The sequence below is a fragment of the Carettochelys insculpta genome, chromosome 6, assembly GCF_033958435.1.
Source record: "Carettochelys insculpta isolate YL-2023 chromosome 6, ASM3395843v1, whole genome shotgun sequence".
Taxonomy (NCBI): Eukaryota; Metazoa; Chordata; order Testudines; family Carettochelyidae; genus Carettochelys; species Carettochelys insculpta.
This window is the reverse complement of record NC_134142.1, coordinates 44,659,383-44,683,871: the sequence shown is the minus strand read 5'-3', so window position 1 is coordinate 44,683,871 and position 24,489 is coordinate 44,659,383. Positions and strand designations below refer to the sequence as shown.

At 41.8% G+C, this 24,489-nt stretch overlaps 1 protein-coding gene across 1 annotated transcript in view; it reads right to left on the bottom strand.

Annotated features, from left to right (window-relative positions):
- Positions 1-3,281: 3,281 nt before the first annotated feature.
- The window catches only part of SEC23A (SEC23 homolog A, COPII coat complex component), a 51,902-nt gene continuing 30,694 nt past the window's right edge, over positions 3,282-24,489 (bottom strand). Inside the window, exons 13-20 of the mRNA XM_074996827.1 lie at positions 22,048-22,154; positions 20,473-20,626; positions 14,952-15,029; positions 13,745-13,906; positions 12,376-12,462; positions 10,570-10,725; positions 9,937-10,002; positions 3,282-3,511 (exon numbers count right to left, since the gene is read on the bottom strand). Coding sequence (XP_074852928.1) covers positions 3,422-3,511; positions 9,937-10,002; positions 10,570-10,725; positions 12,376-12,462; positions 13,745-13,906; positions 14,952-15,029; positions 20,473-20,626; positions 22,048-22,154 — 900 coding nt within the window. The 3' untranslated portion in view covers positions 3,282-3,421. The remainder of the gene's footprint in view (positions 3,512-9,936; positions 10,003-10,569; positions 10,726-12,375; positions 12,463-13,744; positions 13,907-14,951; positions 15,030-20,472; positions 20,627-22,047; positions 22,155-24,489) is intronic.

Here is a 24,489-nt window from a genome sequence, read left to right as displayed (position 1 = left end):
TGCACTGGCTCAGCTTTGCTTGTATCAGCTCTGCAGGCCTCTGCAGTGTGAGGAAGGAGGGGTGGATTGGGAGGGGCCCTTTAAGGGAGCATGTGGCCAATGCTCCTGGAAGGGCTTGCCAGACATGGGACCCTGTCCACAGCTTTCGAAAGATCACTGTAGTGTAGACATAGCCTAAGGTGCCACAGGACTCATTGCTTTTGCAAATCAAATACGTCAGCTTTGGGATATTTGTTTTCCTCCAGTGGTGAGAAAAGGCAAATTTGTTTACTGAAAACTTCAAACAATTTGCCTGACACTGACATTAGGCTTACCAGCCAGTAATTGCTAGCATCACCTCTGGTGGCTTTTTCAAAAATTGGCATTATATTTGCTAACCTCCAGCCATATTGTAAAGAGGCTGATGTATGTAACAAGACTACATCCCAGTTAATAGTTCCGCATTTTCATTTTTGAATACTGTCAGAACTTTTGTGTGACTATCTTTCGATCCTGATTTATTACTATTTAGCAATTTGTTCCAAAACCTCCTCTACCAGCACCTCAATCTGGGATAGTTCCTCAGATTTGTCACTTATAAAGAATGGCTGAAGTGTGGGAATTTTCCTCTCACCCTCCACAGCAGACACCAATGCAAAGAATTCAGTAGGTTTCTGAACGGTCATTTAAAAGTAGAAAATAAACTGTACAACAATGCAGGGGTTTGCCCTGCCTGGCTACATCTACACTAGCACAACTCTTCAAAATGGCCATGCAAATGGCCATTTGGAAGATTACTAATGAAGTGCTGAAATGCATATTCAATGCATTATTCGCAGCCGGTGGCATGCTAATCTTCAAAATTGCTGCGTTTCACTCCCACGCAGCTTATCCAGACGGGGGTCCTTTTCGAAAGGTCCCCGCCAACTTCGAAATCCCCTTATTCCTATCTGCCTGCTCTTCAACCACTCAAGCACTCTCCTCTGGGCTATGCCAGTTAAAGATAGGTACACCCCAATCATTAAATCCATAGGAATCATTCCCTTGTGATATCCATCCACTGACACTGGTTACTCATGGAATTTCTATATCCTTTGCACCTCAAGGTTCACCATGTTTCAGTTTTACCCTAAACCAGCGCTCGTCAACCACAGAGTACCTGTAAGCATCAAAGCCAAAAAAAATTTAGGAAAGGATGAATATTAAACTGGGAACAAGAGAGTGTGTCGGAAATGTAGGTATAATAAAAAAAAATGCAATCATAAAATGCAAATCTTGTGCACACTTGCCAATAGTTGCTGATAGGAATAAGGGGATTTTGAAGTTGGTGGGGTCCCCCATCTGGACAAGCCGCGCGGGAGTGAAATGCAGCAATTTCAAAGAGCCGTGGCTGGTGGCATGCTAATGAGGCGCTGAATAGGCATTCCAACGCCTCATTTGTGCTAGTGTAGACACGGCCCCTGTGAATTAAAACAAAGGCTGTTTTCAGCATAAGAATGTGTAGAGAAAGGTACTCTGGATCCAGTCACGGAAGAAAACCTCTGGCAAAAGAAGGTGATTTCATGAACATTGGGATCCTGGTTATTGAGAAGAAAGTCGCTGCTGCAAGAGTGAACTGTGAGGTGGAAATCCATGATCGTAGATAGAAGTAGTAACTACTGGGGAATGATTCAAATAGATTTAATGATTGGGGTATACCCATCTTTAACTGGCATAGCCCAAAGGAGAGTGCTTGAGTGGTTGAACAGCAGGCAGCGTCAGAAACCTGCCATCCAGCCCCCATAAGGAAAATACCCTTTCACTGGAGGAAGAAATACCAAGGTCACTCTTAGTCCTCGGTATCCTAACCACGGTCACAATACATGCTGCCTAACTGTCAGTGATTTGGGCCCTTTTCTTTATTTCTGCAAACTAAACTGAGAGGCTGCAGCAGCAAAATAATACAATTGTGTATATATACAAAATATGTGATGCTATGACTTTCACTATCTCCAGGTTTTGTCCCACACCTACTTTTAGACAAAGAACTTTATCAGATGTAAATATACTGTACTAATAGTTAAGTAAATGCCAAAAAAGTGCAAGAAAAGATATACTTTTATTTGAGCTTCTTTTGGCTTGGATATAATCATTTAGGTAAAAGAAAATCAAGGAAATGAAATTATTGATTTCATCAAGTTTTACAGAATTTACCGACAGGAGAAACTTCATGCCTATCTCATCAGCACATAACCGAATTTCTAGATCAAAATTACCTTTCTTCTGTCAGTCACTACAAAACCTCTTCTTATTATCCACTACCAAATTTCACTTTTTTTGTTTATCAAAATAAGCATCAGCAATGTAAACATCTGTCTCATATGTAAACTTTAAACAGTAAATGTGAACACATATTAATATACAAAAAAAATCAAGAACAGAGTTATCGAATTTATTACAATTATGGCATATAATGCATAATACTGTTTCAAAAATTGCAACCTACTTAATTCATAACAAAAGGAAGCAAAAGCAAAAAAGCATATGTGTAGTGTCACAGAGTAATAATATAAGGCTATATTAAAAATCTATGTATCTTAGGAAAAATGTATATTTTACTGGCTAAGACTATGATTCTAATCACTTCACAACTGTAGTGTAGGGCTTTTGTTGGAATAAGTTAAAATGTATCAGCTATTATTCTCTGTTGCCTTGTGTGTATTCACGTACAGTAATGCTTGATAGTACTAACAATAACAAAGTACAATTATTAATTATATATAAAGTTTGGATTGTCAGGTTTACACTTTGGAGCAAACTGATTTTTAAAAATTGTGTTCAAATTATTTAAATGGAAAGGAGATTATGTTACCAAGAAAAAAGGGGGGGGGGCAGCAAAGCTAAAAAATAAACATTAAAAAGGCAATACTGCAAATATTTTTTCTTCATAATCACCACACAAACACAACTGATTAAGAAAATTCAATGTTCTGTAGATGAAGTCAGAAAGAGTGAGTTTTGACTATATATTGTATATGCTTTTTCTGTATCTTTCTTTGCATTTTGTTCAAAATTAGTAAAGCAAAATAGTCACAAGGCAATCTAGAGAGCCCAGTGCCACTATAGACTTCCTTTGTAATGTTCATCTTTGCAGTGCAAGGCACAGTCACATTTTCAACCATTAAAAAAAAAATTTCGAAATTATCATCAATGGTTTAAAAATGTATACATATCAATCATCGTGGTAACCAATAAAACTTTGTTCTTTTTTCTCTAATTATATTCCATTAAGAAATTTGCTCTTAACAAACGCATTCTTGAAACTACACCCACCAGTCAACTCTAGTTAGGCAGCTTTTGCATATCACAGCATTCTCTTTGCAGATACATTGAATATGGTAAAAGAAAAGGAAAGCTGAAATACAGTTCTGCTTGTCAATGTCCTTAATATATTGCATAATTTTTAGGCAGCACTGGAGACAGCAAGTTTCTTCAGATGATCCATAAAGACTTGCAAGCTGACATCATCAGTCAGAATAGGTGCTCCAGACTCCTCCAAGAGAAAGTAAAAATAAGGAGAATTTATTAGATTGTACTAATTACGAAGCAAGTGTACTTACAAAAAATTTTTGATGTACAGTATGTTCGGTAAAATAATTATTTAGTATTTTTAAAAGTGCTTTACAAATATTATGATAATAGTGCCAGATTGCAGGTTTACGTACATTTTATGCATATGCATAAATTCAAGTATAAACCATCACAACTATATTCCTTCCCATCTTAAATAGATTCTGTAACAAGGAAAGATAATTAAATGTATTTGTGGGAAGCCTAAAGTTTTTCATAGTTGACAAATACTGAATATAAATTTTATAAGGCAAATTTAAAAAGTCATGCCATATTTCCTACACTCTTCCTATTGTAGTGCACCAAATAAAAAAAAGAGAAAGAAAGAGGAATGGCAGTTACCGCCACCCTCAATTAAACAATCATTAACTCTCACATCCAAAATATCAAATAATATTTTGAAACACAAAACAACAAGTTGCCCAGGGCCTAATCCAAAACCCTATTAAGTCAAGGGGTATGGCTATACAATATAGGCTATGTCTAGCCATTCCCATCTGCTCATAGGAATAAGGGGACTTCGAAGTAGCCAGGGTCCTTTCGAAAAGGAGCCCCATCTGGGCGAGCCGCGTCAATTTCGAAGTGCCACAGCTGCCCGCATGCTAATGAGGTGCTGCATATGTATTTCAGCGCTTCATTAGTAAACTTCAAAATGGCCATTTGCATGGCCATTTCGAAGTTTTTGGCTAGTACAGACACGGCCATAGAGACCTGCCTAGCTGGGGTACTGAAACAGTGAAGCCATGGGAACACAGGCTTCTGTTTGAGTAATACATTCCAGGTGAGCTAACTGAGTCCATGCTGAACTCCAAGATGCCACGTCTTCCTTGCTCCGGTGCTCCAGCTAGCCTGGGTATCTCAACACAAACTGTAAATTATACCCAAGGTCAGTGCTTCCTGTAAGCTGAGTGCTTGGGCAGCCATCGAAGAGAGATTCAAATGCCACCCAGCTGCTTAGAGCACTCACAGCACCCATTGCCAGCAGCATGTGTTTCTACTAAGGGTGCACATCCACACATGCCTTGGTGAACATAACAAAATTCATTCCAAACACGGATGGAAAAACTTAAGAAGGAATGCTGCCCATGACTGCACTATAGACACACTCAAATGGAGAAGTCTTTCCATAGACTTAATTGGTGCTGGCTCAGAGCTAAACAGCAGTTGTATTCTGTAATTTTTTTAAACTGGTAATGCTATTTCTTGCTCATACAAGGAGGACCTAGGGATCAAAAAGATGCAGTCTCTCCATTTTTCGTGTCTTCGCTGTCTGACCTTCGGGAACAACTTGAAGAATTCCAAGTAGTTCCATACAACACATTCATGACAAAATTCAAACTTTAAGAAGGTGAGGATAAAAAGCTGACTATTGAAGGGAGGTATTTTTGGGCTCACTTCAAAGAGAGTCTAAGATAACTAAGTAGTCAAGGAAACAGCACATTTTCAACATTTTAGTGTGTGCACTATTTTTAAAATAAAAGTAGTTCTCTGATTTTGTATCAGATCTGCCCAGGCGAAGCAATGAGCCCATCATTAGAAAAAAAACTGCTAAATTGCTCAAGTTTCCAAGTAAAAAGGAGCAAAACTTGTAGTACATGCCGACAAGCTTCAGACTTGGCAGCTCTGCAAATATTAAGCAATTAGAGCTGATAAGACCTTTTTTATGGTCAGTATTGTTATCCCCATTTTACAGATCAGCAGAAGGAGTATCCCACAAACACCAGCAAAGCTGCCTCATTCCGCCCTCAAATCCCACCTTAAAACCCTCCTTTGCTGTGAGGACTACTTGACAACAGTTGAGCCGTGGTTGTGCCAAGATCACTGCCCTCATGCTGACCAATACTGTCTTTGTGTACTCCTCCATCTGTCTAACTGTCCTAATATATTTTCTTACAAACTGAAAACTCTTTAAAGCAGGGACCATCTTTTTGTCCCATGTTTGCAGGGTGCTTAGCACAGTGGGGCCATAGTCCAAGGCCAGGGCCCCAAGGCACTACAGAGCTGCAAATAACAACACAGATGAGAACAGCACACAGAGGGACACATTTTCAAAAATGCTCACTATTTTGGGGTACTTGTCTTTGCATGCCCACCTTGACCCAACTAAGATTTCTTGTCAGAAACAGTAAACACCGATAACTCAAAGTAAAGTCTGAACGGGTGTTCACGACAGCTTTCACGACCAGGACACACATGAGGTCACTTGGATTTAGCAGAAATTCTTTAGAACTGGCCAAAGCCAGAAAAGTGGCCTGTGGCAGAGCCGGGTTCAGTAACCAGATGTTCCTGGCTCAATATACTGCACTATATTGCATCTTCCACTGAAGACTCAGTGCAAATCAATACATTTCCAAACTACCCTGTTAGTGGCAGAGTGAAAATAACTGATATTCTGTCTTGCCTCCTGATGAGATAATCTGAATTCCCTGCTTCTTGTGCAAGGAGCAGCAAGAAGATTATAAATAGCTTTGTTCGAAGGAGCTGGCATTGAGGAATCCATGTGTGACTCAACACCCCACAATTTTTACACTGGGAGAGAGCTCAACATCGGCTAATAATCCCCATAGAATGTAGATGAAGACCACTGAGGGCAGGGCTGGGCAATCAGCCCATCTAACATTTCTTTCAAGCCTACTAGGACACCCAGCAACTTATAGGGGTTGGCAACCTGAGGCTCGGGAACTGCAGGCGGCTCACTGGTCACCCCCTTGTGATCTCTGGGCTGCTAAAAGTCCCATGGCACAGTGGGGTGCTCAGGCAGGCAGCCTACATGGCATGGCCCCATGCTATTCCCAGAAGCAGCTGGCAGGTGCAGGTATGTCTGTGCACCCTTGTGGGGGAAGAGGGGAAAGTAGACAGCTCCACACACCGCCCTCAACCCCAGCACTGTCCTTGCAGCTCCCATTGGGTAGAAACTGGACAATGGGAGGGGCAGAGGTAGTGATTGCAAGCACAGACAATGCACAGACACTCATTGCCCCCACTCCCTCCAAGGAGCATGCAGAGACATGTCAACAGCAGCCAGCCACATCCAGGAGTGCCATGGGGCCACAGTAGGCAGCTGACAAACCCCTACTACGCAGCTGGCTGAAAGCCACCCGCAGTTAACTGCCTATGACCCACAGCCTGCACTTGGCATGTCCTCCCATGCTACAAACCTTGTGCCCCAGAGCAGAACCCCCTTCTGCCCCCATACGGCCTTCCAGACCCTGCACCCCAATTCCCTGCCCCAGGCTGGAGCCTCTCCTGAACTCAAACTCCCTCCCAGACCCAGGACCCTCTCCTCCATCAATATAGTTATAGTGGAAATGCACGGCCCATGACACCTTATCAAGAATGGTTCCCCCTGCAAAAAATTACTGCTCGTCCCAGTCTAGGGAGTAGCTCAGTAAACAACAAATCAATTTTGAGGTTGGTAGTTTACTACACTGAAACTAGCAAGGTTTCACTGTATGAATTTGAAAATTACATGAAAACTAGTATTGTTTTGGCACAGACCACATAAAGATTTAATACTGCAGTATGTACATATAAGAAAGACTTAAATTCAACACAGGCAAATATATTGATGTCAAGAAGTTCAGCATTGGTAGTCTTAAGACACCGCATGCTGTTTTTTCCTCTTAAAAACTGTAAAAAGCCCAGTTACCACCAAAGAAAGCATAGAGAAAGCTTAACATTATTACAGTAGTTTAAAGAGTAATTTGAACATGCACTTTTTTCAAAGTAAATACAATAGAAATGTCTATTGAAATTTTTAAGTTATCTATTTTTGAATGTTTTAAATAGGATTAAATGCACATACAGGGCCAAAGTCTGAAAAATCTTTCCTTACAGTAAGACATTAAAGCATGGGTGTCCAACCTTTCGGCTTGCCTGGGCCGCATTGAGTGAAAAGGAATTGTCTTGGGCCACATATAATATAGTTAATGTATATAAATCACATAATAATGTTAAAAGTTTACAATCTTGTGGGGCTGCATTACTCGCTGTCCAGGGCCGCATGAGGCCCACAGGCTGGACACGCCTGCATTAAAGGGTAAACTGTCTGACTCATCACTTTGCTTCGATGGTGTGCAGGTGCCCTCTTCAGGGCAATGTGTAGTATCAAATTGTATTGGTAGTTTTCACAGATTCATGCCTCAGCCATTATTGCACACAACCACCCAAGTAACTCATGAAAAGGTTAAGAGCAAAATTAATTTTAAAATGTTGTTTAAAATTTCAAAATATGGCGTATATCATTTGATGCTCTATACACTACTTTAATTGGTTGAAATTGTTTGCACAAGCTACTGAAAGCTAAACTTGAATGAGTCCATGCAGAAATTATACAATACAGCGCCAGTGACAATGCGAAATTTATATTTTTACTTTAAAGCAGAGTCTTTGTCAATAACATTGGCAGGGGAAGCCTGTCTTTTCCTTTCTAAATAAAGAAGAGTCTAACTTGTCTAGCTTGAAATAGTTACTTAGCTTTTGAATTGGGTGAACATTTCTTTTTGGTTCCATTGTAAATTTGGAGAAATACCTTGACATCTTGTTAATGCTTCAGTCTGAATATGCAGTTCATCAGACTACTTGGCAAGAGCTGCTGCTGCCTTGGTATCAACAACAGCAGTGTGTACAAACCTAATGTCAATATACTTTTATTTGACAATGTCACCAAGCAGTCATTTACCCACGGTTGTATTTCTTTTCTGTTTATAAACTTCTAAGCTGGGAGGGAGAGTAGTGGAATGGGATGCAGAACTGTTACGGATGCAACAGAGTAAGGAAAATGAGTTGCTGTAGGTAGCCCTACTTCTTGAATTTCTGTGTATTTAATAAGCTTTCTTCCAGGACAGAGGATTTGAAAAGCTAATTTCCTGGTTACTCATGGTAGCCTGAACCATGGGAAATAGAGATGATAATACAGTTAACCAGTTAAACAATAGTGCTTAACTGGTTAACCGTTTTAACCTAGTTCCTGCCTTTCAGCCCGCCACCCAGCCTCATCACAATCATCCTCTAGCTGTCCACCACCAGACTGAACCGGCAAGGACCAGTTAACTGGTAAGGATAACAGTAAGCCTCATACTTAGCAGTTAACTGGTTAATATCCCTAGTGGGAAACCAGATATCAATACAACAAAATACCAGTGCACTGTTCAGCCCTTGTTACACTTTAATCTCAGAATCTATCAGTAGTAGGACAGTTTTTTGGCATTTTTGGTGATCAATTCCTGAATGATATAGCTGAGATGGATAACAGATTTTTTGGATGCAAAATAATTCTTTGCCCAAGGATTAGTGCCCTCTCTTTAGCACTCTTTTTAATTGTAAAGAATACGAAGACAGTGTCTGATTTGGGAGGACATCTCAAATAAAGCTTAAGTGAAGTTTCCAAGCAGCAAACTGGACTAATTTTTTTCAAGGGAATAAACCAGCAATGATGAATCTTCTCTTTAATCATAGTAGTGCCAAGTAGCTGCCAGGAATATTGTGTTTTTTCCTCATTCTGTTGCCCCTGTGAACCTTACCACTAGTATGTAGTCATATTTCACTTTGGCCGCATCTACACATGCATGCTACGTCAAAGTAGCGGCGCCAACTTCGAAATAGCGCCCGTCACGGCTACACGTGTTGGGCGCTATTTCGAAGTTGAAATCGACATTAGGCGGTGAGACGTCGAAGTCGCTACCCCCATGAGGGGATGGGAATAGCGCCCTACTTCGAAGTTGAACGTCGAAGTAGGGCACGTGTAGACAATCCGCGTCCCATAACATCGAAATAGCGGGGTCTGCCATGGCGGCCATCAGCTGAGGGGTTGAGAGACGCTCTCTCTCCAGCCCCTGCGGGGCTCTATGGTCACCGTGGGCAGCAGCCCTTAGCCCAGGGCTTCTGGATGCTGCTGCTGCTGCAGCTGCGGATCCATGCTGCATGCACAGGGTCTGAAATCAGTTGTCGGCTCTGTGGATCTTGTGTTGTTCAGTGCAACTGTGTCTGGGAGGGGCCCTTTAAGGGAGCGGCTTGCTGTTGAGTCCGCCCTGTGACCCTGTCTGCAGCTGTTCCTGGCACCCTTATTTCGATGTGCGCTACTTTGGCGTGTAGACATTCCCTCGCAGAGCCTATTTCGATGTGGTGCTGCCCAACGTCGAAGTTGAACGTCGACGTTGCCAGCCCTGGAGGACGTGTAGACGTTATTCATCGATGTCGCTACATCGAAATAAGCTATTTCAATGTAGCGTGCACGTGTAGACATAGCCTTTGTGTCTAATGCTGGGAAATGCTGAACATTAAAAAAAAAGGTCCTTTAAGGCATTTTCACCATTGAGGTAAATTTAGCATAATGTTTTATATACTTACCTGACCCCAGGCATACATGTTGTTGTGCGTCTGAGAGGGATTGACTTTAGAAAGCAGGAAGCGGGCCTTCGAAAACATAAACCAATGGGGAAATAAATCATTAAATTAAAAAAAAAAAAAGAAAGAAAGAAATATTGCAGCCACAGAATTTTACCTCAATTACCTAAAGCAAAGCACGCTTGGTTGTCATTTTCCTAGTATTTCCTTTTCAGTAAATTAAGCTTTTTCAGGAACAAGTGAGTAAGCTCTAAGTGATGATAAATGTGAACCAAAATATAAAGATCACCGGACTTCATGGTGACAAAACACAAATGATTTGAGATGTTGACAACTTTTCAAAATTGTGGAAAATTTTTTAAAAAATTAAAAACCCAAGTAAAATAAATATAAAAAAATAGAATACTAAGAAATATTTCAAAATCCAGAAACCACTGCAAGAATAATAGTGTCTAAAAAGCAGCTCAAACATTAAGTAACATACTTATTTCCGTCACAATTACAACCACTTGGTTGTTCAGTCACCATTTGTGTATCTATCCACAAAACGTATTTTAATTATTCAATGAAAGTTTATAGTATCTTTAGACATTAATTATATATAATTTTTAAACCTAGGTATACAGTTCACTGTACCTGGCTTCCTCCGTGCTCTGTATCAATGTATCGTGGCATTGGGAATCTGGAATGGAGAATTTCCTGGGCATCATCTATGGGAGCTTGTAACAGATGACGGAAATTTTCATATTCTGGCATATCTTGGTAGCCTGACTTGCGCCACTGAGCTATCGTCTAGAGAATAAAATAAATTCAAAAGCACTGATTAACATCATTATGATTTTTATCATCAAAGTCCCTGGGATCCCCAGTTACGGACCAAGACACCGTTGTGCTAGATGCCTTACAAACAAAGAACAAAAAGAGAGTCATCCATTCTCACAATACAGTTGATACAGGACTTTCAGTGGGGGAAGAGTCCAACATTTCCTGCCCTCTTGCTTGACTTTGCTCCCTCCAACTATTCATACATATATTAACTTATAAAACTGACTCTCTAAATACAAGATCTAACAAGATGTATATTTTACAGAAGTAAGTAATACACTCTTCTACTCACAAAGCCATTGTCCCTGCCCTTACTTTGCCCCATCTTTGTCAGGCAGGCTTAGCTGTGCTAAGCTGTAAACTTGTAAGGACAGGAACCAATCTTATTTCCTGTAAAAGATCATGCACACCTAGCGCAAAGTAGAAATAAATATTAATAGGAATAATGTATCCTAGGGGTGGCAATAATTTTTGATGGAGGACACCTCAAGGTTTTGATAACTGGTCAAGGGCCACATTTCAGTGGAGGAGGTGCTGGGTCTGGGATGGATGTTGGGTGTAGAAGGGAGCTTGAGGTAAAGGACAGAGGTGCAGGAGAGGGTGTAGGGTCTGAGGTGCAGTTTGGGTGAAGGAGGGGATTGTGACCTGGGGCAGGGTACAGGAGAGGATTCTGGCCTGAGAGAGGGATGTATGTGTGGGTGCAGGGCCTGGGAAGGAGTTGCGACCTATGGGAGGAAGAGTGTAAAGTGTTTGGGTGGTGACCTGGGGCACGGAGTGGGGGAGCGGGAGGGGCTAGGATGCCACAGGCAGACTCTGGCTAGGAGGTACTTAACTAGGCAGCTCCCAACCCGCAGCCCAGCAGGTCACTCGGGCAGAGTCCCTGCTTGCTGCAGCCCCAGGGCTCAGAGCAGCTGGCTGCTCCACATGTCTCTCTGCGCTGTGTGAGGAGAGGGGTTTCATGTGCTGCCCCACCCCTGGAACAATCTCTCAGCTTTCATTGGCCAGAACCAACCAATAGAAGCTGAGAGATTGTGCTGGGGTAAGGGCAGCCAACAGGAGCTGAAAGGCTTGTGCTGAAAGTGGGGGCAGCACGTGAGGCATCCCCCTTTCCCTGGTGCAGAGAGGCACATGGAGCAGCCAGCCACTCTGAATCCTGAGGCTGTTTCCTGCCTGACGGTCTTGGCAGGGTAAGCCATAGGCCAGATTCAGAGGCTTGACGGACCAAATCTGGCCTGGGGGGCCACATCTCTCCCACCCCTGATGTATCCAAAAGTACCAAAAAACTGCTGCTGTTCTATATCAAAATTGAGCAAGCAGATACCACATAGGACAAGTTTTGAAGCAGATGAACCTTACACTTCTTGGGGGAAAAAAATGGATTTATAACAGAATCAGCAAGTAACACCAGGTGCCACTATATTAAATCACATTAGGCCACAACCCTCCAAACATTTATATATGTGTTTAACTGTATGCATGCAAGCAGCTCCATGAGGTTCTGCTTGTGTACACATCATCAAGTACTGTAGTGAATGCTTACAGAATAAGTGCCTTAGTTTGCTAAGTGGACATTTCTGCAATGAGTAGGATGTATACATTCGAATGCCTGAATCTTACCTCTCCATGGTAAATAAGGATCTGGAAAAAGGTGTCCATAAGAAGAATGCGGTCTGGCAAAATGCTGCTGCTATCAAGGAGAACAGGCTAAGATACAGGAAAAAATGTGAGATGAACATGCAGAACAGAGTAATCCAAGTATTTTACAATTCTCCTTGAACAGATCAGCAAATTTCAGGAAATACTTTTCTTTAAAATTAGTACTAGTTCTGCAACATTACTTCTCAAAATTACGTATCTATAACTGTTACTTAAAAACACAACTGGAAGCCTTTAAGGGTAGCCACTGTATGTTAGTGTTATATGAGGTAACAGGATATAGCACAATGGAGATACCTACAAGTATGGATTGTAAAATAATATTAAATTATATTAAAAATTTGGCTGATGTTAATTTGTGGTATGAGAATGTACAAAGCCATTACAACTTCAATGAAAAGACAGGGCCACATTCATGGCTGGCACAAATGAGTGCAATTTCACTGATTCCAGTAGAACTGCTTCACATACTAAAACCGAACTAGTCTCTTCCCCAGAAAGTTTGTAATCTTGTATCTGTTCCAAATACACACACACACAACATAATTTATTAAAATTATGCAGGTATTGTTCTCTGTGTAAAAAAGTTGTTTTAAAAAGTTAGCAGAAAGGTTCTTATTTCACTTGACTATTACTGTTGCTATTGGTAAATCCATTTAAAAATTGAACGCACGGTACTCAGCATCTGCTAATGGTTTGGACTAATAAATACTAAAGCTTTAGACATTCGCCTACTTATATCCCAACTTGCCAGAATTCTTGGATCTGCGAAATTGGCTATAATGTAACGGATGGCTATATGCAAATTAACTGTGATCAACAGTATGACAATGGGGGGTCACTTCCAGGTGAGGTATGTGGTGGGTCGATGACATCATCTTTCATAAACGCCTTCAAATTCTGTTTTTCCTAGTAATTGTGTGAAATCCTTCACACCTATTAAAAGTAAAACTGGGGGCAGGAGAGGGGTGGAAATAGGTTCACACCATGGAGAAAATCCTGTTCTCAATGCAATCAAAGACAAAACTCCCATTTGACTTGAAATGGGCCAGAATTTCTTCCCATGTGTATTGTTTTGGAATGTCGTCATAAAACAAAAAGTGAGTTATGCTCTCAAGGCTTCTGTGCAACAATCATTGTTCACATAGCTTCCATGCTCACAATTTTCTGTTTTATACAAGAGGCATTAAACACACATGCATACTTTCACAGGCGATGATGCATCTAGTTGTTTTTAATGCTTACATCAATAGCTGCAACACAGCAATGAATAAAAAAATCCCTCTCTTAGTGCACTTTTGCCCATTAGTTGAATTAAACTTTATCATACCTCCGGAGGTCCACTGAAAGAGTAGGCATAGAGGATTGGCTGAATCATGATAAGTGACTGGGTTAGATCTTGACGCATGAAGTGATGACGATAGTACGAACTCTCATCGGGGCTGTTGTTAAAAACTTGCAAGAAAGGGGATCTCCTTAAGTGAAACATAAACTGCAAAACAAAATCCAACAGGGTTGGACACCTCATGTTGAAAAAATCTGTTTCCAACAAAATTATCTATTAGGTAGTGCAATATTAGAAATGTACCACTCACAAAACTGCATTTCAAATAGTTTAAAATTGCATTTCTCTGTGAAAATAAAGTAAGGTCACTCTCCAAAGGAGTAGGAACGAAAAAAGAGATTTTACATCTCTTCTTCCTACAATATTTGCATCTAAAACAAAATACTCCATATTGTTAAAAATTTTACTAAAATAGCATATGTAAATTAACTGTACAGTTTTTAGGAGTTAGTGTACTATGTTTTAAACAGAGAAACTGGGCAAAGAGAAGCATTGCTATGAGAAGAAATTACCAGGAACTGAAAATTTGTACCTTGTAATGCAAACTGGAAAGCCTCAAACCCCTTTATTGCTGGACCAAACTTTGTTCAGTGCAGACAGTTTACACGGAAAGTGCTTTGCAATAAATGGAAAGTCTAGATGCAACAGGGTTTAACAGTGCTCTGGAAAAGATTATTTACTAAAGGCACAATTTATTTTAAACTGAACTGCATTAAACGAAACATCAGTGAAGTGTTTCCTCTCATCAGTTTCATATTTTAAGTTGCAACAAAAAACATCACCAGAGCAATCCTGCACAGCATGAAATTTAAAATACGTTATGAATTTTTAACAGCTGTCCCCAGTATCTATTTCATATTATTATTTGTACTATGGTAGTACATAGAGGTCTCATCTGAGAAGAGGGCTCCATTATGATAGGCACTGTATAAACAGATTATAAGAAATGGTCTCTGCCCTGAAGAGCCCCAAACATGCAGGAAGAAAGATGATAGGAAGAAAAAGAGGGACACACAAACGTGAAGTGACTTGCTCAAGGACACACAGCAGGTTAGTGATTGAGCTGGGAAGAAAACCCAGGTCTTCTGATTCAGAGTCCAAATCCAATATCTCATCCCCTCTACCACCTCCTAAATCCATGCTTTTCCCTTATCCATTTACTCTTTATTTTTAACATCATTTTGCTACTCACCTGTGGATAAAGTGAGAAGGTTTCTGAAAATCTGAAGGAGCTCGGATCATCTTTGTGATATTCTCCAAATTTCTGACACTGAAAGAAAATAAAAAATTAATCTAATTCAACAGGGCAGCTTTGTTATGCCACTACTGCATTTTCAAATATTTTGTTTCATTTTATTATTTTATATCAATTTTTTTTCCTTCCCCAAGCTTCCTTTACTGTATAAATGTGGTCCAGGTATGAAAATTGATACAAAGGCTCTTCCTGGCAAGTAATAATTTCTTTCCATATGAGGTTGTAGTGGTTTTTTAAATTCCCAAATAGAAGTTACAAAATTAAATGTTCCCAGACAAAAATTATTATGACAAAGTTGTAAATAAATATCACTAACATGTAGGAAACAAACTTAACAGAACACTGAATAGACTACTTACTGAAAAAACTTCACTGACTTCCAGTCACAATACTGACTTCCTCAACAGTCACACTTCAGAAAATTACCACAAATTTTAATTTGACAAAGGACTTCTCCAAGGATGCATTCACTTGCTGCTTGCCTAAAGAGTCAGTGAAGCTAAAAATAGCTTGTTGCAACCATTGAGCGTACAGGCATTTAAACAATCCATAAGAAACCAACAGCTGGGGCAGGGGTAAAAGTGAGTGAATTTCACACCCAGCTTAACCGCTGAAGATACAAAATGTACATAAGCATACACATTTCTCAATATATAGGTCTGTACTTCCCCAAGTGTAATAAATTCTTTTTCATGTCTTATTGACAGAGAGATAGCCATATTAGTCTGTATTCTATCAAAACAAAGCAGCAATCATGTGGCACTTGAACAAAATAATTTATTAGGCGATGAGCTTTCATGGGACAGACCCTAGTTTTATTTAATTCTTAACTTCCCCACCCCACACCCCCTACCCACACCATCCCTCCGCTCTTCTGATTTGCCAACCTTGATAACAATTCTCAGACCTCTGCACTTTATATATTGAGTCTGTTCACGAAAGGCTATGATCTGAAGAAGCGGGTCTGTCCCATGAAAGCTCATTACCTAATAAATTATTTTGTTAAAGTGCTACATGACTGCTTTTTTGTTTTCATGTCTTATGTCTGCCTCCCATATCTGGTTAGTGTTACCAGGCTTCCAGTTTTCATAGAATCATTGAATCATAGGGCTTGAAGGGACCTCAGGAGATCATCTAGTTCAGCAGCCCTGCTTCAAGCAGGATCAACCTCAACTAAGTCATCCCAACCAGGACCTTGTCAAGCCAGGACTTAAAACCCTCGAGGGATGGAAAATCCACCACCTCTATGTGGGAGCACGAGCACCTGGTGGCCGGGCCTCACTCGCAAGGCAGAACGACCATACACTCCATCTTGGAACGCTGTCATACAACGGCAGGAAGGTCTGAAGCCAGGCCAGGAGAAAGAAATCAGAAAGTTGACACCTAGTTGGAGAGTCCCCAAAGAGAACATCCTGACAAGTAGATAGTAAGTCCCCAAAGAGAACAGCTGGGACAAGTAGCTGGAAGCCCCCCAAAGAGAACATCTTGGTTGTGCAGTATCAGAGGGTCCTGGGGGGAGGTTCGGAAAATGACCAAGGACAGAGGAAATCTTGTAACATATTCTGACAGGCCAGGAGGATAGAAAGCCCAAATTAGGTAACAAACGCTTTAATTGGCCAGGTATTGAACCCCCAAGTAAGAAACAGTATAAAAGGTGATTTATACTGTGGAATAAGGGGGTGGGCTCCTGGACACTAGGTGGAGGCTAGCAACTTCCAGTCCAGACAGCAGACCCCAGCCTGATCACCCGGACATCACCACCACGAAAGGTCCCAACCAAGCTGTATCTCTAACTTGAAGGGCCGCTGTAACGTAGTTGTTGGTGAGATGTGGGAGCATTGGATGTTATTGGTAAGTCACATGTAATTATATACAGCTATACATAACCTAAGCTACGTCTACACGTGAAGCCAACATCGAAATAGCTTATTTCGATGTAGCAACATCGAAATAGGCTATTTCGATGAATAACGTCTACACGTCCTCCAGGGCTGGCAACGTCGATGTTCAACTTCGACGTTGCGCGGCACCACATCGAAATAGGCGCTGCGAGGGTACGTCTACACGCCAAAGTAGCACACATCGAAATAAGGGTGCCAGGAACAGCTGCAGACAGGGTCACAGGGCGGACTCAACAGCAAGCCGCTCCCTTAAAGGGCCCCTCCCAGACACAGTTGCACTAAACAACACAAGATCCACAGAGCCGACAACTGGTTGCAGACCCTGTGCCTGCAGCATGGATCCCCAGCTGCTGCAGCAGCAGCCAGAAGCCCTGGGCTAAGGGCTGCTGCCCACGGTGACCATAGAGCCCCGCACGGGCTGGAGAGAGAGCATCTCTCAACCCCCCAGCTGATGGCCGCCATGGAGGACCCGGCAATTTTGACGTTGCGGGACGCGGATCGTCTACACGGTCCCTACTTCGACGTTGAACGTCGAAGTAGGGCGCTATTCCGATCCCCTCATGAGGTTAGCGACTTCGACGTCTCGCCGCCTAATGTCGAAGTTAACTTCGAAATAGCGCCCGACGCGTGTAGCCGCGACGGGCGCTATTTCGAAGTTAGTGCCGCTACTTCGAAGTAGCGTGCACGTGTAGACACAGCTCTAGTGTTTAGCCTATGTCAAACAAATAAATATATTTCAGACAAGTGTTAAGTAATTGTAGTTACGAATAAATGAATTGGTCACTATCGGTAAATACCACTAGCTGGACTAGCTGGGGCTGTATAGAGAATTATTGGGACTTAGAACAGCCACAGGGCATTGTGGTGTTCACAATCGGAGTGTTATTGTTCCTGGTACTCATATGGAAACCTAGGTTTTAAAGTAGATACACTGAATCACATATTGCTGCTACACTATATAAGGCTGCTATAAAGGTGGGGTGGTCAGTCCCAGGCCACCCGACTCCCCCCACTGTATCAAACCCCATGCGCACCCACAGGACCCGGAGTAGGTTGGCACATCGTCACTCTAAAGGCAACGCATTCCAATGCTTCACCACTCTTCTGGTGAAATAGCTTTTCCTAATATCTAACCAACACCTCTCCCTCTTCAACTTGAGACCATTACTCTTTGATCTGCCCTCTGACAGCACTGAAAATAGCTTCTCACCCTCCTCTTTAGAGCTCCCCTTCAGTAAGTTGAAGGCTGCTATTAAATCACCCCTAAGTCTTCTCTTCTGTAAACTAAACAAGCCCAAATCCCTCAGCCTCTCCTCATAGGTCTTGTGCTCCAGCCCCTTAATCATTTTTGTTGCCCTCTGCTGACCCTGCTCCATTTTCAATGAGAATGTCTGGTCAAAATGGAACTCTAGGGGCTTCAGTCAGCTGGACCAATAAAAGCCTGCTCAGCAGCACAGCGGGGAAAAGGTGGGCTCCCTTACTTCCCTGGCTCTCTGAAGCTTCCAGAAGTGACCTGCATTCCCCTGTAAGCCCTAAACAGAGCCAGCACCAATGGTGCAGATCCCATTGGCTAGGAACTGTGGCCAATAGGAGCTGTGGGGGCAATGCCTGCAGGCGTGGTCAGTGCATACCACAGAACTACCTGGCCTCTTCCAGAGAAGCATGGAGCCAGCGTAGACCGGGGGCCTGCCTTAGCCCCATTGTGCAACCAACCAGGAGCCACCTCAGGTAAACAACGCCATGCTGGAGCATGCATCCCATGTCCCGTACCCAGGTCAGAATCCCCTCCCACACCGTAACTCTCTCCCAGACCCCACACCCCCACCTGCCTCCCAATCCCATCCCCCTTGTCAGAACCCTCCCTTGCACCCTCACTCCCTCCCAGAGCGCACACACTGTACCCCCTCCCCCACCCCAACCGAAGCCCTGAGCCCCCTCCCAGAGCCTGCACCCCTCCACTCCCACCAGTGTTCCTGGTAAGTTGAGTGCTTGGGCGGCCACCACAAGGAGATTCACATGCCAGCCAGCTCATTAGCAGAGTGCCCACAGCCACCCACAGTGGGCACCAAGTGTTTCTATTGGTGGTGTTCATCTTCACATGCTGTGGTACACATAACAGAATTTATTCTGCCCAGGGATGAAAAAATTACAGGGAATATTGACCCCTCACCCCACCCCGAGACTTCCCCTGCACCTTAAAACCCGCATTTCTGGCTCCACCCAGGAGCTCACCCCCCCGGGCCCCTGCTGGAGCCCTTGTCCTCTGTCATGCTCTAATCCTCTGTCCCAGCCCAGTGAAAGTGAGTGAGGGTGGAGAAAAGTCAAAGACTGAGGGGGGGGGATTAGAATAAGTGGGAGCAGAGTTTCACAGAAGGGGTGGAGTGAGGCAAAGGGTGTTCCATTTTGTACAGTTAGGAAATTGGTAACCCTAAAACTGTAACAGGCTACACGTCAACTCTCTCAGTTGCAAAATCAGGATGAATTGCCTATTTTCATTCTCTCTCGACAACCCCATCTAGTCTGAAACTTCTACTCACCACAGCCAGATCTTTCACCTTATTTTATACTTCTGGATACCTGGCAGTTTCAAAGCAGAGACTCGGTGCTGAGAGGGGAACACAGGTATTTGTGTACTAACTAAAATCATAACTTTTTTTGTAATTACAGTAAATCCTTGATTTTAGGGACCCCGATTTAGCAGATTTCGTGAATAACGGACACCCGCCAGCCCACCCCCCCCATTGTTCCCAAAGCCTACTTAATCAGGGTTCATAAAATCCTAAAGCCTGCCCCACGCCTCCCAAAAAAGTAAGCGACTTACTGGATCTGCCATGGCTGAACCCTCCAATGCAGCCTGGACCACCGCCAGAGCCGCCATGTACTCCGACCACTAGAGGTGGGGCACGTATGCGGGCAGACACCACTTACATATGCGCCCCACCCCTGCTGGGAGGAGCACATTGTGGTTCCAACAATGGTTCTTGCAGCCGTGCAGCAGCAGGGTCCCAGCCATGGCAGGAAAGTTCCAACTGCATGGTGGTGGGGTCCCAGCTGTGGCAGGAAAGCTCCAACTGCACAGGGCAGGGTTCCCCCAACTACAGTGGGAAAGCCCAAGCTGCCTCATGGCAGGGTTCCACCAGCCCAGCAGTGGTGAGGTCCCAGCTGCAGTGGGAAAGTGGGACAACTCCAGGGTTCCCCCAGCCCCACAGCAGCAGAGTTGGCAGCTCCAGACGCAGCGGCAGGTTCTGGTAGCTCCTCCGGCAAGTTGTGGGCATGTTTTGGGCTGGGGGAGCCTGGCGGCAGTGGATGGACAGTAAACATTCAATTTAATGGACTTTCGGCTTTTAAGGACACCCCTCCCCTGCACTAGTCTGTTACATCGAGGGTTTGCTGTATTTCAGTAAGAAATCTTGTTCAGTGATGAATTCTTGGCAGTGCTGGCAAAGTATTCAGTCTTTCTGTACATTGTATTTACTAATTATTACTGGACACAGAAATTTACCAATGAATTTGGAGAGAAAAAGCTGATTTAACACTTTTTGGTATGGTCTACTTACCAGTCGTATCAGCTGTCTGTCCAGCCACCTAAGTACATCAGGTCCTTCTTCTGTCTCTGCCCTATAAACTGCCAATCGAGCCATAAGAATGGCAGCAGCCTCTTGGTCAAAAGAAGCAGCAATGTTTTGGATCTGCGTCTGAGCATCTGCCCAGCTGTAAAAGAAAAGCAATCATTGTTACTACATCTAAAGGAAAAACATCCAAACTGACAATATTTCTATTACAATTAAGACAGGTAGCATAGCTGTAGCAAGTTCACAACATACAAGCCCATGCTGGAATTCCAAAATCTTCATTAGGGTGGATTCTTCATTTCTCAGGTGCTCCTTCTCCTTTCAAGAATTCTAATTTTGCATCAAAATGCATATCCACCCACAAAAACACTACTGTTATAGTCTTTTACATGACAAATGATGAATTATGAAAAAAGGTGATAGAAAATGTTAAAAAGAAAATTAATCACACATTCTGATTCCCGCAACAATAATTTCTTGGAGTTTTGTGGCATTCTGAGCCATTAATGTTGGCCCCTTGCAGATTGTGAGGAATGAGTGTGCTGAGTACACAAAATGCCTGTTCTTCTATTAAGTACTGAGAAGATTTTAACTGAATAAAAGTTGAACCTCCCTGGTTCAGCACCAGGGAATTTGCCAGACCAGAGGAGGTCAATGCCAGTCCCGCTGCTGTGGATGGCTGCTGCACTGCACTCGAGCCACAGCAGAGGGGCCAGCACTGACAAAGCAGGCACAAAGGGCTGCTCAGGAGAAAAGGCTGGGGAGCAACATGGCTGATGGCCAGGAGCAAAGCCTCACAGCCAATCCACCTCTTCACCCAAGCACCTCCCATCCCCACTTCTCCCTGAGTTTGAACACTGCACATAGCTCCTGCAGCTCTGGGAAATCAAGGGAGGAGTTGCTTGGCCATGAAAGTGCAGCTTATAAGAGGATCAATCAATCCAGTGTAATAAGTGTCAGTCAACCTAGAGCTCACACTAACTTGGGACATTTCCATTGATAAGAGGAATCTACCACCAAATTACGCATACAAATATCTGCCCAGTACTAAAGAAACATCACACAGGGTTGCAAGATGCTTTCTTACTGTCCAGCCTCCATTTTCTAAGCAAGCCAATTTTGACGCTAATTGAATCCATGAAATTGGAGCAAGCGTTCTGGAGATGGAGCAGTGGTATATAACAATCCTCTGGACAGATATAAAATTCATTGCATTTTATATCAGAAAGGACCATTATGATCAGCTAGTTAGACCACCTGAAAAACACAAGCCACAGAATTTCACAGAGATTCTTGCTTCACTTACAAAGATATGCTTCACCTTGAGTCCTTGTAGGTGAAGCAAGGTGAAGCTGCAACCCTACAACTTCTTGAAAATGAGTATCTAATAGCTCTTCATGCAGAAAACAATACATAGTGTCAGAAGCATGGCCCCATTGTAGCTATCTGCACTCTACATTCAAAAGCATTCAGTTGGTCAATAACTGGATACTACGATTTGAGATGCAAGAGATGTGTATCACACCATTTCCAAACAAATTTATCACCACTGAAGCGTACTTTCTGGCAACTGTGGTTACTTTGATACGTCTCTGTCCACTTGAATGCTGGTACTGAGTCACAAATTGGATCGCACCACGTCCACCTTGAGGAATTGGAGCATTGTGCTGTGTTTAAGAAAAAAAAAAAAAGAATAAATTAGCAAAATCTCATGAAAATTGTGTAGTATAATCACTGTCAAAATCCATTGCAAAATGAAAAATTATAAGAAGCTAATTTAATAAATCTAATTTACTGAACATATTTGTTGTGCATAAAAAATATAAGCCAGTAAAAAATGCAACCCAGTAAACTCACGTGTCAATCCTGAACTATAGATTTAAGTCCCAAATTTGTCTCACTTTAAAATTACAGTAAACAAGTAGAGAAAGGGCTACTGCCAAAAGCCATCACACTAGTTGCAAAGTTTGAAAGAGATGCTGTTGTGCTGAAAAAAATCACATTTCTCTGCGATTCTTTTTTAACCTACCAACAACACCCAAGGTTATTATAATGGAAAGACATTAGAGAAACAGCAGAAAAAGCAAAGTTTTTTTTGTTTTTCTTCTCTGTTTTTAGTAGATAGCTTTTCATGCATAATAATATGAGTTGCTCACTTCACATAAGTGAGGTGGGAGCAAGGGGAGGATCTAGAAAGAGGATGTAATATTAAACACTCAATTTTACTGCAAATCTCACAATACTAGGAGGTTTTATTTAAATTCACAGGTTCCAAGTTTATGTGAGTGCATGAAAATCTCAGCTATCATTAACAAGAGAGTTTCTAAACCTCACATGTACTGAGGAATGCTTGAAAAACAAATGGCAATCTTGAAGACTGCAAAACATTTTTTGCATTCATAATTTTCAAGTAATCTCATGATTTTTTGTGATATGACTCATGATTTTGTTTTTTAACAACTGAAGTTGGTAATACTGAAGACTTTCTAGGTTTTCTGAAATGAAACTATTGTCAAATACATGAGTTCAATATTGTTTTTAAACTAATTAAATTACATAAATATTTGCATTCCTGAAAGAACACAACAACAGCCTTAGTGGGTCACAGCAAAAGTCCATCTAGTCCAGTATCCCATCTTCCAACAGTGGCAAAAGCCATGTGCTCCAGAGAGAGTGAACAGAACAGGCATCTTTAGTGAAGTCATCTTCAGTGTCACTTGTAAGTGTTACCCTTGTAAATACAATATAGTCAATCAAGTATTTCTTAATGGCACTTTGTTCTCTATATTGAGGGTTTATTGCTTTAAAAGAGTTGAAGCAATTCTATTTTTAAAATCCCAGAAGGATTAAAACCAACTGATAGCAAAATAACCAGTGATGTACAATTAGGCATTGTCCCTTAAACTAGAAGTAGTGACAATGCTGAAAAATAATTCAGAGTACAGTGTCACAAGAAGTGGAATACTTAGGCAAACTGAAATTTCAAAGCCCAGGCTAGCTGAATCATAGTACAGTATATAACTGAGTGATATACAGAATTCTCCAAACTAGAAAGCTTGTCTCTCTCACCAACAGAAGTTGATCCAACAAAAGATATTACCTCACCCAACTTGTCTTTCTAATATCCTCAGACCAACACAGCTACAACACTATATATAATGGGGTAAGTGAGACTCTCAGAAATGTGAAACAAGTAGTCATTGTTTTAATTTTCAAAATATGCCAGGCAGTAAGTGGATGCTGAGAAGCGTTAGTTTATTAAACTGACATTTTCACACATTTCTGTGTATGGTTGCCTTTTAAGACAATGTTAGTGATTGTTAAATCTGGGTTTCAATGCTACTGTATAGTTTACCAGATCTTAATGCATACAGATTGAACATTAGAATATTAATGTTAAATTCAGTTGTAGATGAAATGGGGAAAATACAATAGAAACATCATACTCTGTAACTGAATGCGAAACATAGCAAACAGGTTGCATTTTCCTACCAAACTAGGATTTCTCAAATGTACTGCAGTACAAACCTAAGAGAACTAACTAGAAATAGAAGACTATCATGTTAAATGTAAGTGAAGCATAATTAATGCAAGCTTATCTTTTATGATACATCTCCACTATACCATAAACTACTTGGGGACAGCTGTCTGGAGAAATTTCATAAAGGCAGCAAATTATATCTAACTCATCTTAATGAAGGCATATATCATCCTGATTTTAAAAACAGAGGCTTAACATCGTATTTATGTGACGCCTTTCATGCGGAAGGATCCCAGGAGTGCTTTAGCAACTATAAATTAATTGTTTCCTTATCAGTGAAATGCAGCAACGAAGGAGGTCACATGATAAAGCTGTTCAACATGAAAAGCAATATTATACTACAGTTTCAGACAGCAAGTGAAGAAAAACATATCCAATTGCAAATATAGAGAGAGTAAGTGGGTAGAATGTAATTATTCTAATTATGCAGGACACTGGCAATTTTTGCTAGAGGGTAAACA